Source organism: Danio aesculapii, chromosome 11 (genome assembly GCF_903798145.1).
Source record: "Danio aesculapii chromosome 11, fDanAes4.1, whole genome shotgun sequence".
Classification (NCBI taxonomy): domain Eukaryota; kingdom Metazoa; phylum Chordata; class Actinopteri; order Cypriniformes; family Danionidae; genus Danio; species Danio aesculapii.
In genome coordinates, this window is record NC_079445.1 from 8,563,848 (window position 1) to 8,582,318 (window position 18,471).

At 35.6% G+C, this 18,471-nt stretch overlaps 1 protein-coding gene across 2 annotated transcripts in view; it reads left to right on the top strand.

The window, feature by feature from the left end:
• LOC130236979 (inactive N-acetylated-alpha-linked acidic dipeptidase-like protein 2) overlaps positions 1 to 18,471 on the top strand; it is a 554,471-nt gene that overhangs the window by 453,627 nt on the left and 82,373 nt on the right. For both annotated transcript variants that reach the window (XM_056467749.1, XM_056467750.1), the window contains exon 11: positions 11,436 to 11,531. In XM_056467749.1, coding sequence (XP_056323724.1) covers positions 11,436 to 11,531 — 96 coding nt within the window. The remainder of the gene's footprint in view (positions 1 to 11,435; positions 11,532 to 18,471) is intronic.

Below are 18,471 nucleotides of genomic sequence, written 5' to 3' on the forward strand. Positions count from 1 at the left end.
GGAAGGGCATCCGCTGCATAAAACATGTGCTGGATAAGTTGGCGGTTCATTCCGCTATGGCGACCCCAGATTAATAAAGGGACTAAGCCGAAAAGAAAATGAATGAAAATAAAATATTCGATCTTTGAGACTTTGAAACATTTTATGGAGCTATTTGTATAGAGCCCAGGATTTTTCAGCAATATGGAACAAAAGGCCAGCACTCTTCACATAGACCTTGACTACAAGTGAATGAAGACGTGCTTGGTTTCTCTTGACTGAGTGAGCTGAAAACCCCAAGGCTGATTTTGAGATGACTCCACAGGTTTAAATGTGATCTGACAGTCTAACCTCGAAAGCTGAAGTGATTTTAGCCTGGGACTCATATTTACTTAGCCTATACATACTTTGCACACACAATATGTCATTTTTACTACAACAGTAACAGTTTGCAACAATCAATTTTAACTTAACAGCTGCATATTACTGTTAAAACAACAACAAAAAAAGAAACAAAAATATACAAAAAAAAAACACTAACATAAAACTCAATTTAAATCAAATAATAACAAAAAAGACAGAACAAAATGAAATAAAACAAAGACACCAAAAAAACAAAAAAACAAAACAGAAACAGTAAATAAAATAAACCCAAAAATATATGTATTTAAATGGAATTTAAAAATTGAATAAAAGAACAAATACATACTAAACAACCTTAAAATAAAATAAAAAAATAAGTCAAATGATTTCTAAATAAATATTTTTTTTTATTTACTGTACACTTATATAAACATTTTACGCATATATTTTGTTCTACAGAATAATTTTTCTTTAACAAACAAATATAGTATAGTTATATACATAATAATTGTCCTATAAGGCTTAAAACCATTGAAAAAATAATTATATAATGACTTGATATGATTATAAATATATTTTTAATGCAGTAAACACAAAAACATCTCAACAGTAACTGCTTCCAAAGGTTTAAATGTGATCTGACAGTAAAACCTCGACCAGCTGAGACGACTGTACGCCTGGGAAACATTTTTGTTTATTCTACACACACAAAACGGCCTTGTTACGACTGGAGTGGCCAGTCTGCAACAAACTATTAAAATTCAACAGCCACATATTACTGTTTAGAGACCCAATAAAATGTAATTTGCAATACAAAACAGTTTTCCCACAAATTAGATAATAAAAATTCCTGGATATCTTTGTTCAGTCATTAAAAGAAAGCGGCAATAAATATGTAAACAGGATCTATTTTAATCTCTAGTTAAAAAGACAAAACTTTGCAAGCGATCAGCTCAGGCTGTGCTAGACGGCTTGCAGGTTTTGAAGTAAACTATTGTTTTTGAATGAATGAATCAGTCAATCAGTCGGTCGGTAAGTCAATCAATCAATCAATCAATCAATCAATCAATCAATCAATCAAGAAAACCTAAACAAAAATCTAAAAAAAATAAAAATAAAAAAACAAACAAAAGAATAAACAACAAAAAAATTAAAAAATAAAATAAAAACACTACTCAGTAATAATACCAGTAAATAACAACAACATCAATAGCAACAATAACAAGACAAGCAAAAACAAGAAAGAAATGTTCAGGTGTTGAGGCTGCTGCTAAAAATTATAAGCAAAATAAGACAGTTCATGCAAACTAATTTAGGTTGGATGAACAGAGTATTGTTCATCAGAACAACTATGATGTAAAACATCTTTTGAGACAATTGAAAAGTCTTTCTGCATTAACTTATTTAATCTTTTTTCATTTTTTTTTTAAACAGTGCAGTACTATTCAAAATATTTAAGACTATACCCTCTTTCACACAGTGATACTGGTAAATATCCGGAAAATTTCCGTAACAACTTTACCGGTAAATTCAAAAAAGCGCTGTTCACACAGGCAAGGACATTTTGGAATTTTTCCGGAAAAGACCATTCACACATCCATTCCAAAATACCAGTAAATTCTGACATAATTAACCAGAAATGATCTCTAAACGGCAGCGCTTGTATTTGTAAACATAGAAGAGATCAGGCTTTTGTTGATAGTTTTACTTGTATTTAAAGCTTTAGCATTTATGCACCTGCTTTGTCCCAGAGACATCCAAAGGCAGAAGGGCGAACCGCAGCTAAATGTTTACACGTTTGATTACATTACAAATTCTGTGGATAGATATAGATATAATTAAGTATTGTGAACAACTTTGATGAAAACATATGGAGGAATATTTTCGCATGTCAAGATGTAAATTACCGGTAATGTTACAACTTCTCTTCACAAAGGGCCTGTTCAATTTTAAAGGTCTGTATGTGTGAAAGGGGCTTATGATGATGTTCTTTATTTAAATTACAGTATGGTTTACAAGTTACTTAATTGATTGATATTGTTTTCTGTTTTTTAAAACATAACAAACTTAATTTAATTTAATTTAATTTAATTTAATTTAATTTAATTTAATTTAATTTAATTTAATTTAATTTAATTGACTAATACAAAAATCAAAACAACAACATACATTTGAAACAGAAAATATTAATAACGATAAAAAAATCATTACCATCCTTATACATGAATTTAATGTAGGGGTTCCCAAACTTTTCAGCCCGCAACCCCCCCAAAATAACAATGTCAGTGATTCACGGTCGACCCCCCTCTTCTGGGGGGTTATAAATATACAAACATTCAGCACACAACAGTAGGCCTATATAAACAAGAGCATATTGACAACACCAAAAAGTGCAACAGTCTAACAACCTTATAGTTATTTATTAATTTGTTTAATTTAATATTAACCTCACCTAATGAGACTGGTGGGCACAATGTTTTCAGCACAAGTCTATTCTTGGTTTAATTTTGGAGACCACCACTCAGAAATCTCCTCGATGTTCAGTAGTGGCCTGTATTCATTTTTTATGTATTTGATTGCCATAAACGTGTCAGAAAACTTAACCTGGTGCTATAAAATCAATCTGCTGCATCTGACGCTATCATTGTATTGTTAATCTAACCTAAACACCAATCCTATGAAACACAATTGAAAGGCTGATGGCTTTTTCTTTGCATGCTGTTGCTTTTTATGTAACTATTAAGTACTATGTTTATTTTCTGTGGGTTATGGATAAAATATGGTAATTATTATAGTTTCATAAAATGTATTTGACATTTGGAATTGACCAAGTGACTCCCACTTTGGGAATCACTGATTTAATGTATCAGGCCTGATTCTTTCTGAAAAGAAAAATAATAAACATTTAAGAAAAGTTGAAGCTACAGTTTATATTATAATTTCAATCTTTAAACAAAATCTCAACCATTTGGACGTAATCATTTTAAAGGATTGTAGGGATACACAAGCAATCCAAACATGTGTGCTTGTATGTATGTTTTAAGACAGAAACAGACAGAGGGAGGACCGGTTTGGCAGAAAGCAGGAGCAGAAAGAAATAATCACAGTCTCACTGTCACAGTAGCGGAACACACGCTGTTTATGTAAGCTGGAAAATGAGGCTTTGAACGCAGTAATCAGCGTGTGGTTGGATATCTGCCTGTTCAGAAAAAAAAGCCCGGCCATCATGTGCGGGACAGTCTCTCTGAAAGCGTTCAGAGCTATTTAGTGCGCCATCATTTCCCAGTAACCAGAACTAATGGTCTATTGTTGGCAGACAGCAAATATGAATATTCATTGACAATGAGCGAGTGATAATAAGACACAGTAAAACGCGGTGACAGAGGACGATCTCAGCTGTGGTTTCGCACATCTATCACTGACTTAATTAGCCATGTAGATCTGAGGAAGTTCAGGTGATGGAAGGATTTCACTGTTGAGGACACTGCAAACGCAGTTTTTGTACAGCTAATTCCCAAGTCGGCTCATGCCGAAATTCAGTTTTGATCACAGTGGAGAAGATGAAATGAATGATGTGCGAATGAAAGGACTAATCTGTTGTGAGCAAAAAACACAACCTAAAAAAAGATCAACAGAGTATCTGCTATACTGCCAAATGCATCTGTTTGTGTGTGCTTTTCACACATTGGAGGATAAATGGAGGGTCTGGCAACGCTGCAAGGTATAGATAGCTGATGAATTGTCTCTATTTGAAGAAGGAAAAGTCTACCTAGGCTTATTGCAACTCAACTGAAATGAACATATAAATAAAAATTTCAGCTGAAACTGGACAAGTTTGTAGACAAACTTCATGGAGACTTGAGAAAGCCTCGTCTGAAAGTTTAAAGTAGTTTTAAAAATTAAATAATTGAAGTAGTTTGAAGCTGCTTGTATAGACTGATAATTACATATAGGTTAGCCGGTTTCTTGTATGGATTAGCATGTTTCTTGCTTGGTGGTTGCTAGGGTGTTCTGAGTGGTTGCTAAGGTGTTGCTAGTGTGGGAATATAAATTTATATAATCTAGTTTCAAATTAGCAATAATCTATTTATAACTGAAAAGCTATATTCTTCTTTATACAGATCTTAAAATCTCTTGGTTTCCTGAGCACTGACTGTGCTGAAGTGATGCAAATGCTAAAGGGATCGTCTCAACGACTCTTCTTTTGTCTTTGGGTGATACTTTCAAGCTGATCAACTGGCCGGACCGGTTCTGTCTCCAGAACTTCATTTGCATGCTTTGTGTTCATGCTAAAATGTATCATGATGAATGAGTACTTATATGCTAATGAGATTGGAGCTGGGGGGAAAAGGGCAAACAACAATTTATTTGCATGCTTTGTTTTGGTTTGTCCCCACCTCTCTGTAAAATGTACAAAAACTTTGTGTCTGCTGTACTAAGACAGAGTACTTTCGATGACGCCGCAGCGATGACGACTTCTTCTTATTAAAGGATTTTGCTTTGAAGAAACCCGAAAGTTCTCCCTGGTTTTTGGCTCGTCTTAGAATTTCACAACTGTTTTGGTGCCATGAGCCAGAAAGAGAAATTCACAACACTAGGTGGTTGCTAGGGTGTTCTGAGTGGTTGCTAGGGCGTTGCTAGGGTGTTTTGACTGTTTGTTAAGGTGTTGCTAGGCAGTTGCTAAGGCATTCTAAGTGGTTGCTAGGTCGACCACTGAGCGGTTGCTAAGGCATTGCTAGGCGGTTTCTAGGTTGTTCTGAGTGGTTGCTAAGGCATTGCTAGGATGTTCTAGGTGGTTGCTAAGGTGTTTCTAGGTGGTTGCTAGGGTGTTCTGAGTGGTTGCTAGGTGGATGCTAAGGCATTGCTAGGTGGTTGCTAAGATGTTGTTAGGCGGTTGCTAGGGGGTTCTGAGTGGTTGCTAGGCAGTTGCTATGATGTTCTGAGTGGTTGCTAGGCAGCTGCTAACATAAATATTTATGGTTCTAGTATGAATTAGCATGTTCCTAACATGTTTCTAGTTTAAGCTAGCTTGTTGTTAGCATGAATCTAGTATGAATTAGCATGTTGCTAGTATGTTTTTAGTATGAATTAATATGTTGCTAGTATGTTTATAGTATAATTAGCATGTTGCTAGTATGTTTACAGTATGAGTTAGCATGTTGCTAATATGATTAGTATGTTTGTTAGTATGTTTCTGTAATGATTAGTATATTGTTAGTATGGATTGGTATGTTGTTAGTGTGTTCAATGTCAGACCAGTTTGAAGGATTGGTGTTAGTTTGGTGGTCGTAGTATGAATAGTCTAGGAGGAGAGGCATATAGAAATTAGTCTCAGAAGAAGAAAAAGAAGATGGAAGAATAATACGTTTATGTAGTATAACAGTATGTTGACTTTCTTAAGCCACCATAAATATTGCAAGAGACAGTAAAACAATATATATATATATATATATATATATATATATATATATATATTTTTTTTTTTTTTTTTCAAATTAATTATTAAATTATACATATTTTTTTCTTTTTTAAATATTTTATTTATGTATTTATTAATTTTTTTTACACAACAGAATTTTTGTTACACAAGTTATACAATTTTATACATAAGCTATTCAAACCAATTCTAACACACACATTGCTTCTACAATTGCCCATATTCATTTACTCTGTAATTTCTATCATGTGTGTGTATGTGTGTGTTTTTTAATGATTTTTTTTTATTAATTATTAAAAATAAATTTATTTGAGCAGTTCTTGTTCCAGGTATTCATTAAATATCTTGTTCTTTTTCCCCACAAATCATTATGTCTTATTCAAAAATAAACAGATTTGTTTTGTGCATGCTGGTACCAAATGATTCATTCAAAATTGCTAATTAATTTAAAAGTGAAGCAAATAACTGTTTCTATAATGAAATCATTAACTAAAATGATTATTTAAACACAGATGTAGTCTGGATTGAAACAATATTTCTCTGCAATATTAATGTTTTTATCCAGCTGTGTTTGTAACTATTTTCACTGGTAAAACAGAAATAAAACTAGACAATACTGTGTCTATAATGTACTGTAACTCAATATTAGCTTCTTGTTTGTAGAACAGCTGCGTAAAATCCGAACGGCATTTACAAATCACACTGATTATATAAATAAGTTTCAAATAATAATACTGAGCCTCAAATTGATACATTTTCAACATATAGGAAATATAGGTGTGTCACGGTGACGCAGTGGGTAGCACGATCGCCTCACAGCAAGAAGGTCACCGGTTCTAGCCCAGGCTGAGTCAGTTGGCATTTCTGTGTGGAGTTTGCATGTTCTCCCCATGTTCGCGTGGGTTTCCTCCGGGTGCTTTGGTTTCCCCCACAGTCCAAAGACATGCGCTATAGGTAAATTGAAAAAGCTAATTTGGCCGTAGTGTATGTGTGCGAAAGAGTGTGTATGGATGGTTCCCAATGTCGGGTTGTGGCTGGAAGGGCATCCGCTGCGTTATGCTGGATAAACATATGCTGGATAAGTTGGCGGTTCATTCCACTCTGGCGACTCCAGATTAATAAAGGGACTAAGCCAAAAAAAAATGAATGAATGAATGGTAAATATAAAAAGAAGAGTCAAACTCTAATTTCTGAGTTCATTTTTTATTTTTTTTTCTCTCAGATTATCTTTCTCACACATTTACACAGTACAGTACAGCACATGCAATGATACAGTATGTCAAGAAAATAAATGTTTTTTTTCTTTCTAAAGCTTGGCAGAATTCTGGTCATAATGAACAGCATGAAAAATGCTAAAAATGTGTGAACTTGCTCACACCTCATTCCAGTATTGATCACTGATTGGCCAATCACAGTTATTCAGTTTGTAAAATGCACTCACTTTATTAGGTACACTTGTCCAACAGCTTGGTAACACAAATTTCTAATTAGCCAATCACATGTCAGCAGCTCAATGTATTCAAGCTGCGGTCACACTAGAGTTTGTGTGTGCGAAATTCTGTCGTGCGGTGCTGTGAAAAGGGGCGGGATTAAACAAGATGATTAGACATTAAAAAAAGCAAGCGATTGCTCCATGTTTTAAATTTCTGTCCAGAGAGGTCGTGTTTTGATCCTCGATTGGTCTCAAGCTTGAACTTTGCACCGCAGCGAACTGCGAAACTTAATGCATGACCCTGCGTTTCCGGTCTGACGCATTCGCATGCGTATGAATGGAAGTCTATGGGAGGAAAAGCCCAGTGTGACCGCAGCTTTAGGCATGTAGACATGGTGAAGACGATTTGCTGCAGTTCAAACCGAGCATCAGAATGAGGAAGAAAGGTGATTTAAGTGACTTTGAACATGGCATGGTTGTTGGAGCCAGATGGGCTGGTCTGAGTATTTCAGAAACTGCTTATCTACTGGGATTTTCACGCACAACCATCTCTAAGGTTTACAGAGAATGGTTCGAAAAAGAGATAATATCCTGTGAGCGGCTGTTTTGTGGGCACAAATGCCTTGCTGATGCCAGAGATCAGAGGAGACTGGTTTGAGCTGATAGAAAGGCAACAGTAACTCAAATAAAAATTCGTTACAACAGAGGGATGCAGAAGAGCATCTCTGCACACACAACACTTCGAACCTTGAGTCAGATGGGCTACAGCAGCAGAAGACCACACCAGGTGCCACTCCTGTCAGCTAAGAACAGGAAACTGAGGCTACTATTCGCAGGGGGTTTACCAAAATTGATCAATTGAAGATTGGAAAAGCTTTGCCTGGTCTGAGTCTTGATTTCTGCTGCGGCATTTGGGTGTCAGGTTCAAAATTTGGCATTAACAACATGAATGGATCCATCCTGCCTTGTATCAATGGTTCAGGCTGGTGGTGGTGGTGTTTTGGTGTGGGGGATATTTTCTTGCCACACTTTTAGCCCATTAATGCTCTTAAGTTTTTTGTTGTTGTTGTTTTGTTTTCAAGCCTTATTTATCATCTCAGAACAATTCTACACTAGTGCATGATTTATAAACAAATACATTCTAACATGAACAGCAAATATGTATCTCATTATGTTTTTTTCTACATAGAATGCTCAGGTTTGACTCCATGAATCATGGTTAAACAAAAAAGTACTTACATTTTTGTACAAACAAGGCAAATAGCATTGCTATTTTAGCATTTTTTCACCTTCAAAAGTAAGTAAATTTTGGCAGAGTGCACAGATAAAAGCAATTGCTGATTGTGAGATCTTTAGCATAAGAACTGCAATTTTGACTGCATATTTTTTTAGACTAAATTCAATTCCAAAGCCATTGGGCCCAAAGGCCTTCCCAATAGGAAAGCCCATGATTGCATCAGGTATCTCTTGAATAGTAATTTCAGATTTCAATGGTTCCTGATCAGCTTTAGTCAGTTTTGGAAGTGGAAGCTGATTGAAGGAAGATAGAAATTGCCACAGGCTGAGAATACAGCACAGATTATACTGGTCCTTCATAAAATTGTCTAAAACAGCCATTGATATGCTTGGGAATTTGTATTTTGCATTCTTATTTCTTAATTTCATGACTTCATCTCCAAGGTATTTCTTTTTTTTTTTCATCACAGCTTGAAGTGTTTTTGCTTATCTTAATTAGAAGAGATCTTATTATATTCATATTTGTGCATCATTCTCTCACTTAGGATGCCCAGGGCTGTTTTATCCCTTTATACTTTCATTACATACAGGGGATCGGCGGCTCACAGCATCTTAAGCGATATTACACTAATTAGACAAAAATTAAACCATAACAATATACATAAAAACCAAAGCTGGTTTCTCATGACCAGTTTCTCAAAATGAAGCCTAATCTTTGCAATTAAATTTCCTATGGCTGTCAGTCTTGGAAACCTACAAGCTAGTTTATCTTATCTTAGCTTAGTTAAGTTAAGTTAAGTTAAGTCTAGTCAAAGTCCCTTTAAGCCAAGTCATTTCACTTGGCAGACACATTTGAAATGCCTCTCGGGCAGTATAGACTGATTTCACACGGACAGCATTTAAAAAGCGAAATCGAGGCTGCGTTGGGAAGATACCCGGAAGTATGGCGTGAGTCACACAGGAATGTTGAGTACCTGGCTGTATATCTGTATATCTGCGAAGAGAAAGTGACGCAAATGTATCATTTTACCGACTTCCGAGTGAACCGAAGGGCTGTGCTGAATGGAAAGTGAAAAAAAAGGGATCTCAGATCTCATTTTCAGCTAAGTTAAGGGAAATGGCACTAGTTAGCAAATGTTATCTTTCCCAAACCCATGTTTTAGACGCCATTTATCAAACTCAAGTTAATATAATAATTCTTTTACTATATTAGACTTGTCATGATACTGAATTTTGGTACTGAAATTAAAAAAAAAAACGGCAATGTCCCCACTTACATTTAAGTGCTGTTGAACGCAACACTGCTGATTTGCCATAGTATTCATCAGTGCTCAACAGAAATGGCTGGTTGGCCGTGAAGGTCATCAGTTCACCTCACTTTACTGATGTTTACCGAGCGCAAACACAGACAAGCAATCGACAGATCTTTGCAGTTTCAAATGCTCCAGTGTCCATGTATCTTTGTTTATATTCAGTGAAGAGCAGTGAACTGATGGCCTTACGGCCAATCACAGTCATTTCTGTTGAGCACTGGTGAATACTATGGCAAATCAGTGGTGTTTAAGAATGCGCTCAGTGGCGCTTAAATGTTAGCGGGAAATGGACGTTTTTAAAACATCAGTACTGGGACAACACTTTTACAGACAACACAAGGGTGTGCTACAGATGACTGCATTGTTTTATCCCTCACCGGGTTACATAGGCTGAAGCAGGGAAGCCCCCATGGTATTTACCTGGTGCCATGAACTGAAGCCTATGAGGACATTCTTTAGGAGTTTGTGGTTTTGAATAATGTCTAATATGCTTTTAATTGTTTAAATGAACCTAACTGAATGATATTAAAGTGATGTTTGCACCATATCTGCATTTAAATCGCGGCAACAGCTGGAGGTTTGTACTCCACAGCATGTTGTTTACAGTGCTGATCCTATACTTCCGGGTTTCTTCCCACTGCAGCCTCACTTTTGGGTTTTAAAATGGTGGCCACATGAAACATCTGATTCTCCAAAACTGTTTGCCAAGCTTACGATTACACTACATATTTGGAATCACCAATAAATTTAAACCACAACTGTCTCATAAGTTTTGTTTCTAAATGTTCGAATCAAACAAAATCACATTTTGGTCTTCATGGTGAATCTCCTGCAGAAATGACAGCAATTCTTTGTCTACAAGTTTGTGGGGTATTTGAGTAGTTGTGGTCATGTAATGTGCGTTTGACAGGATGGACTGTACCTCATGTTTGTTTCATACAGATTACAAAACCAAACAAACTTTTGTTTTCAGGTGCACTTGGTTCATTTAAAAATGCAGATTTCAAGCTTTATGTGGATATATTTATTGTATCTATGAAGCAAGTATTCACTGAGATTCAGTGTGTTTGTTGACCACAAAAACGCAAAAGCACGCATCTGTTCCGAGCTTCTCCTCGGAGAAACGTCAGTCTATAGCGATCGATGATTGGCTCCTGTAATAATAGGTGGGGCTTTATTCGCCGTATTGACCGTTTTTGACACTTTCCCCCATTTAAAACTATAGGAGTGTCTTGACTATTGTAGAGTCTTTTTAATTTAGTTTAGTTTAGTTCAGTTTACTTTAGTTTTATTTACTTTAGTTTACTTTAGTTGTTTTGTTCTGTTTTGTTTAACATGAAATGATTTATTTATTTAGTTTCTGATTGAATAGCTTGATTAAAAGCCTCCAAGTTTTGAACTACTTTATCTGAAAAATCCTTTTCAATAAATATAAAAATCACCCATTTTAATATGATCATATATACAGTGAATCATATTATAGTTTAGGTCATCTTTATGAGACAGAACATATATATATATATATTTTAAACATGTTCAACAATCTTCTTCTCCAATATTTCTATTTAAATAGTGCATTATGACAGTTAAAACTACCTGTTTTGACAACCTTGTGTCAGTGTGTGTTTTAATTAGATTTCCCCCTCTCCTTTTCTTTTCTTTTTTTCAAACCTAGAGAGCGCTTTTTGTCTCTGAGGCCTTTTTTCCTCCCGAGTCTTCATTAGGAGAAACCTTGGATCCAGCCTTCAAACTCCATGAAACTATTGCCAAGGTAAGAGTACCTTCCTCCTTTCAGTCCAATAATGATTATTTTGTTTGTTTGTTTTGTTGTTTCCTGGCTGGTTTATCATGTGTGGTGCTATTGTAGGTCTATAATTATCATTGGGAATTTGTTTTGAGTGAAACACATTCTTCCTCAACGTTCAGACGTTAATTGCACAGCTACTGTACACAAATCATAACTCAAGAGACAAATGAATTAAAAATAAAAGCTTCATAAAAGTCAAATTTTTCTAGTTTACTAACAGTTTGTTTATGCTAAGCCTTTAACATTATATAAACATACCTTTTCTTAATCTCTGCTTTAATTCCTTTAAGACTTAGACTTAAGAATTTTTAACCTGAACTTTCTGTGTTCTCCACACTTTATTCTCTGGGTAATTGTTTTAATGTCTAAATGCATGTTTGAAGGTTCATATTTATTTTTGAAAAATGACAGTTTGGTTTCTGTACAATACAGTACAATTAAACAGTCACTGTCTATTTAGGTGTTGTGGAAAAAAGATTCTGGTCTGCAAAATATTCTATGTCTCTAAGTCAAAGTTTTCAAAAAATGACAAAGTCTGAGATCTCCGAAGTCTTTAGGCAAAGCAGTTTATTGTTACAGCATCAGTAACAACAGAGACAGGTTGTTCGAGTGTCTGATGAGTATAGGCTAGCACAGCTTAAATACACTCTTTGTCTTAACACTCCACCCAAATGTACACAATAGCACCCCTCCCTTAGTTTCTCCACTAAAAGGATCTCAAATCTCTCAGGTGTCCACCACTAATAGAATCTCAGGGTCTTTCAGGGGCCTTACCCATGTCCAGTTAAGGTCTTTCCTTCCTGTTTCAAAAGTGATGACTAAGCCAAAAAACAATGCTCAACAATATATCTTGTTCACTGTCCACTGAGCTGTCAACTGTAAGTTCAGCTGAAGTTCACGGGTGCTCATATTTTTTTGGAAGTCATTACAAATCAGTGTGGACGCACGTGCAGGTGAGCCTTATCATGAGTTTCAGAACAGAACGCAGGTGTCTTTATGGCCTTGGTTCCATAAATCTACCCTCATTGTGACATTAATGCTGCTCTTCTCATTTCTTTTCTCATCTCTGACTGCATTTCACAGGGTGACTTTTTTTTTTTACCAAAGCACACATACATGATAGTAATGCCACAGGTATGGGTAATGATACAATAGATAATAATAATAATACTGAAATCACTCAAATAAGCATATAAATGAGAGTAATAAATTCATTGAATAATAAATTCAACAAGACACAATGAATTCCCCATCATAGGTCAAATCAGTTACGAAGCAGGATGTAAATATTGAAACTCCTGTGGTAATAGTGATTAATGTCAATTAAGAGTGTGTGATTAACAATGGAACCAATATTGAAGCCCAGATGCCACTTATCTATGGAACATTTTTTTAAAGACTGTAGCATACCAACATTTGCTTCTATAAAACATCATTTGAGTTACTAAGCAAATGTAAATAGCTATTTTTAACCAGTTACTTCCACAATGTAATGCATTTAGCGATAGCAGTGTATTATAAAAATTTACTGATCCTTTTGTATTAGTATTAATATTATTTTTAAAACATGCAGCAATGAATCATGTGCCATTGTTAAATTTTATTGCTTGTCTTGTTAACACTTTAGTTCAGGTCACAATTCATTAACTACTGGCTTATTAAACTGCGGTCACCCTAGAGTTTCAGCTTGTAAAATTCTGTCATACGGCGCTGCGAAAAGGGGCAGGATTAAACAAGATGATTAGACATGTAAAGAAAGCAAGCGAATGGTCCGTATTTAAAATTTCTGTCCGGAGAGGTCATGTTTTGAACCTCGATTGGTCTCACACAATCATGAGATGTGATTTCACAGGTCAGAGTTCACTAAGTTTGAACTTTACAATGCAGCGAATTGTGAAACTTGTCGCACGAGATTGCGTTTCCGGTCTGATGCATTCGCGTGCTTATGAACAGATGTCTATGGGGAAAAAAGGGCAGTGTGATCGCAGCTTTACCTGCCTATTATTAAGATATTAACTGTTCATTAGTAGTTATAAAGCATGATCTAATTCTACGTCCCTAATCCTACCCATAATCTAAACCCAACTACTACCTTACTAACTAATAATACATGGTCAATTAGTAGTTTATAAAGCATTTTCTTTTATCGGAAAAAGAAAGAAAGAAAGAAAGAAAGAAAGAAAGAAAGAAAGAACAATATGCCTTTAAACACAGCATTAAAAACTTCCAGTGTGACGTCATTATGAGCAAAAATCAATTCAACAAATGAAATCCTAGTTACTTTCATTTGATTCAGGACTTTGAAACAGCTTTCCAAAATTTCCAAAAGAGATTATTTAACTCCCAGTGGTCTTTTGAAATGATGTAGTAAGTGAGTGTGGCTTTTGGGCTTCTTTTTCATACACATTTCACAAAATATCACGAAGATTAAAAGTCTGTGAAGCATGAGCTGATTTGAAGCAGAAATTGCAGTTATACCAAAAATACTATTTAATTTTTATTTTTTATTATTATTATTATTATTATTATTATTATTATTATTATTATTATTATTATTATTATTATTATTATTATTATGGGATGTTTTTATCCACTCTGGGGTTATTTTGAGTCTTAGTTTGGCCATACCTTTTTCTGTGTTTCAGCTAGCAGAATGGTTTTGGTGACAAATATTATTTTGACACATATTTTGAGAAAATGCTTTGAAAAAAAAAATCTTTATGATGCACTCAGGGCAAATTTACTGCCCTTTTGTTATGGTAGGGATGAAAACATGCACTGAATTAAAATGCTGTTAAAATGCATCAGATTATTTAAAAATTACAGGATTTTAACTCAACTTTAATTACAGGATTTTAAGCCAAGCTCCAAAATGATGTTACTGATTTGGTAAAAAAAACACATAAAATGACATATTTTAAACATAAAAAAGTGATTATGAACTGAATTTTTTTTATACCTTTTATCAAAATCTTAGACAAGTGAAACACCATTGCCTTTGATGCATTGTTTTTTCTTTAGAATCAGAATCAGAATCAGAAAGAGCTTTATTGCCAGGTATGTTCACACATACTAGGAATTTGTTTTCGTGACAGAGCTTCTACAGTGCAACAGGATTACAGAGACAGGACAAAAAACAGATAATAAATATATTAAAAAAAAAATTAAAATAGAAGTAAGTAGTGAGTGCAAATATACAGATTGACAAGTGTATGTACATGTTTGTTACTATATACAACGTTATATGTGCAGCTGTTATGTGCAAATTGGCATGTAAAGTGTGTTGTTAAATAAGTGTATATGTGTATAAAACTGTATAGCAAGTAGTGGTGTTGGTTTCGCAATTATTATCATCAAGTGTTCATGAGATGGATTGCCTGAGGGAAGAAACTGTTTCTGTGTCGGGCTGTTCTGGTGCGCAGTGCTCTGTAGCGTCGACCAGAAGGTAAAAGTTCAAAGAGGCAGTGTGCTGGGTGTGAGGGGTCCAGAGTGATTTTGGCAGCCCTTCTGCTCGCTCTGGATAAGTACAGTTCTTGGGGAGTAGGAAGGGTTGTACCAGTGATTCGCTCAGCAGTCCGAACTATTCGACGTAGTCTTTGGAGATCGTATTTAGTAGCTGAGCTAAACCAGACAGTTATTGATGTGCAGATGACTGATTCAATGATGGAGGTGTAGAACTGTTTCAGAAGCTCCTTTGGGAGGTTAAACTTCCTCAGCTGACAAAGAAAGTACAGCCTCTGTTGAGCTTTTTTGACAATGGAGTCAATGTGAGTGTCCCACTTCAGGTCCTGAGAGATGGTGGTGCCCAGGAACCTGAATGACTCCACTGCTGCCACAATGCTGTCCATGATGCTCAGTGGGGGGAGAGCAGGGGGGTTTCTCCTGAAGTCCACTATCATCTCCACTGTTTTGAGCGTGTTGAGCTCCAGGTCGTTGTGGCTACACCAGACAGCCAACTCCTTAACCTCCTGTCTGTAAGCAGACTCGTCACCGTCCTGAATGAGGCCGATAAGTGTGGTGTCGTCTGCAAACTTCAAGAGCTTCACAGAGGAGTCTTTTGATGTGCAGTCAATCGTGTACAGGGAGAAGAGCAGTGGGGAGAGGACACACCCCTGGGGGGCGCCAGTGCTGATTGTGCGGATGCTAGATGAGAATTTTCCCAGCTTCACCAGCTGCTGCCTGTCCGTTAGGAAGCTGTTGATCCACTGATAGACAGAGGTGGGCACAGAGAGCTGAGTTAATTTGGACAGGAGAAGTTTTGGGATGATAGTGTTAAACGCCGAGCTGAAGTCAACAAACAAGGTCCTCACATAGGTCCCTGGTCTGTCTAGGTGTTGCAGAGCATAATGCAGTCCCATATTTACTGCATCATCCACAGACCTGTTTGCTCTGTAGGCAAACTGAAGAGATTTATTTTCTTTTGTTTTCTCCCCAATTTACCCCATTGACTTCAACTATAACCACTTTTTTTATTACAAACCATGACACCATATAATCACACATGTTTGATTGTTGGTGGTTTTCCCTGTTGGCAAGAGGTAAAATTTGTCATTTTTACTGTTGATCATCAGTTGGCACCATTAACCCTTTAGATAGGCCTGTGATAGGCCTAAGCTTAGTTTCTGGATTTTATATGGAGTGAATAGGGCAAAAACAGCCACCAACAGTAAATTAGGATGAAAAAAATCTAAAATCTAACAATGCGTCAAAGGCAACCTTGTTAATAATCATTTACCTGTCTGAGACTGTGATAAAAGGTAAAAAATCCAGACCAGAATTACTTTTAATATTGAAAATACATTCACCAGATCAGTGACATCATTTGTGAACTTGGCAATTAAAGAGTTAAAATCCTGTAATTTTCAAAACAATTTAGTTGTTTTGATCATGACTGAGGTCGATTAACAGATTTAGCAAAACATAAATAAATAACTATATATATATATATATATATATATATATATATATATATATATATATATATATATATATATATATATATATATATAATTATTATTATTATTATTATTATTTATTTATTTTTTTAATGATAATTTTTAATTCAGTGGATGTTTTTATCCCTAACATAACAAAAGAGTGGTAAATTTGAACAGTGCACAAGGGTTAAAGCCGTCTATCGTGCAAAAATCAAGAGCAATATTTACATCTTTATCAGATACATTTTTTAACTGCTGTTTTCTTACTGCTGTCATTGTTGTATGTTTATTTAGTTATTGAGAGGAACATGTGAAACATATTTGTATATTTATCTAAACCCTGCTCTCAACAGTGTGGACACATCAGGATATTCACAGTATAACAGTATACAGCTGCAAAGCAATTTCCAACATTTTTTTTATTGTTTTACTTCTAATAAAGAATAAAGAAAGAAGAAGCGTGAAGATGTGTGTATCAGGGTCTTAAGTGCGAGAATGACTAAACAGGGCAAATTATCACCAGGCTGAAATCCCATAAAAGTGCTGATGGGTGTGTCATGTTCTGTGTGTGTTTCTACTGACAATATGCAAATTAAACAACACATTCAGAGCAGCTCATTTCCATAATGACCAACGCAAACTACCTAGAGCAGTGAAAATGAAAAAATAATGTGGCTTGGTAATCGCATCGGCAGTTAGGTCAACACAAAAAATAACTTCACACATTTTTTATTGCCATACGTTCACACATCCATCCATCCATCTAACTTACTTTTATAAGTTCTTGTGCAAATGCTTTTTAAAAGTTATAATAAATAAATGGAAACAAAAAATGCTTTATAATCTACACATTATAGCTAGCTATATCAACAACATTGTGATGGAGATTAAAAAGCATTTTCTACAACCCCAGATCAGAAAAAGTTGGGACAGTATGGAAAATGCTAATAAAAAAGTAGTGTTTTCTAAATTGACTTTTACTTGGTTTTCATTGGAGACAATGCAACAAGCATTGCTTATTGTGTTCCTCATGATTTTTTATTCTATTTATTTATTTATTTTTGTCAAAATAAACTCATATTCCAATTTTGGTTCTTGTAACACTTTTTAAAAAATTGAAACAGTAAAACATTTCTCACAACATTTCTCACTTTGTAACGTTGTCAATCCTTTTCACAACACTTAAAGGATTAAAGGCACCAACTGATGAAGTGTTTCAGGTATAATTTTGTCTTATTCTTCCTGCAAACAAGTCTTAAGGTGGGCAACAGTACAGGGTCTTTGCTGTCGCATTTTGCACTTCAAAATTTGCAACACATTGGAGACAGTTGGGGACTGCTGGCAGGCCAGTCAAATACCTGCATCCTTTTCCTCCGCAGCCAGGACTTTGTAATGTGTGCAGAATGTGGTTTAGCATTGTCTTGTTGAAATATGCAAGGATGTCCATGAAAAAAAGGCAGCAAATTGTGCTCCAAAATCTTTATGTACTTTTCCGCATTAATGGTGCATCACAGAAGTGCAAGTTACCTTTGACAAGGGCACTGACACAACCCCATACCATGACACAGCCTGGCTTTTGGACTTGTTGCTGGTAACAGTCTGGTTGATCCTTTTCTTCTTTGGACTGGAGCACACGCTGTTCATTTCTCCCCAAAAAATACCTGAAATCCTGATTCATCTGACCACAGTACACAATTCCACTGTGTGATGGTCCATCCCAGATGTCTCTGAGCTCAGAGAAGTCGTCAGCTCTTCTGGACACTGTTAACATAGGGCTTCCTTTTGGCACTGTACAGTTTTAACTGGCATATGTCGTTGTAACTACATATTGTGGTATTTGACAAAGGTTTGCCGAAATCGTCCTGAGGCCATGAGGTGATATCCCTTATAGATGAACGACATTTCTTGGTGCAGTGCCACCTAAGGGATCGGGATCACAGTTGTTCAGCTTAGGCTTGCGCCCTTGT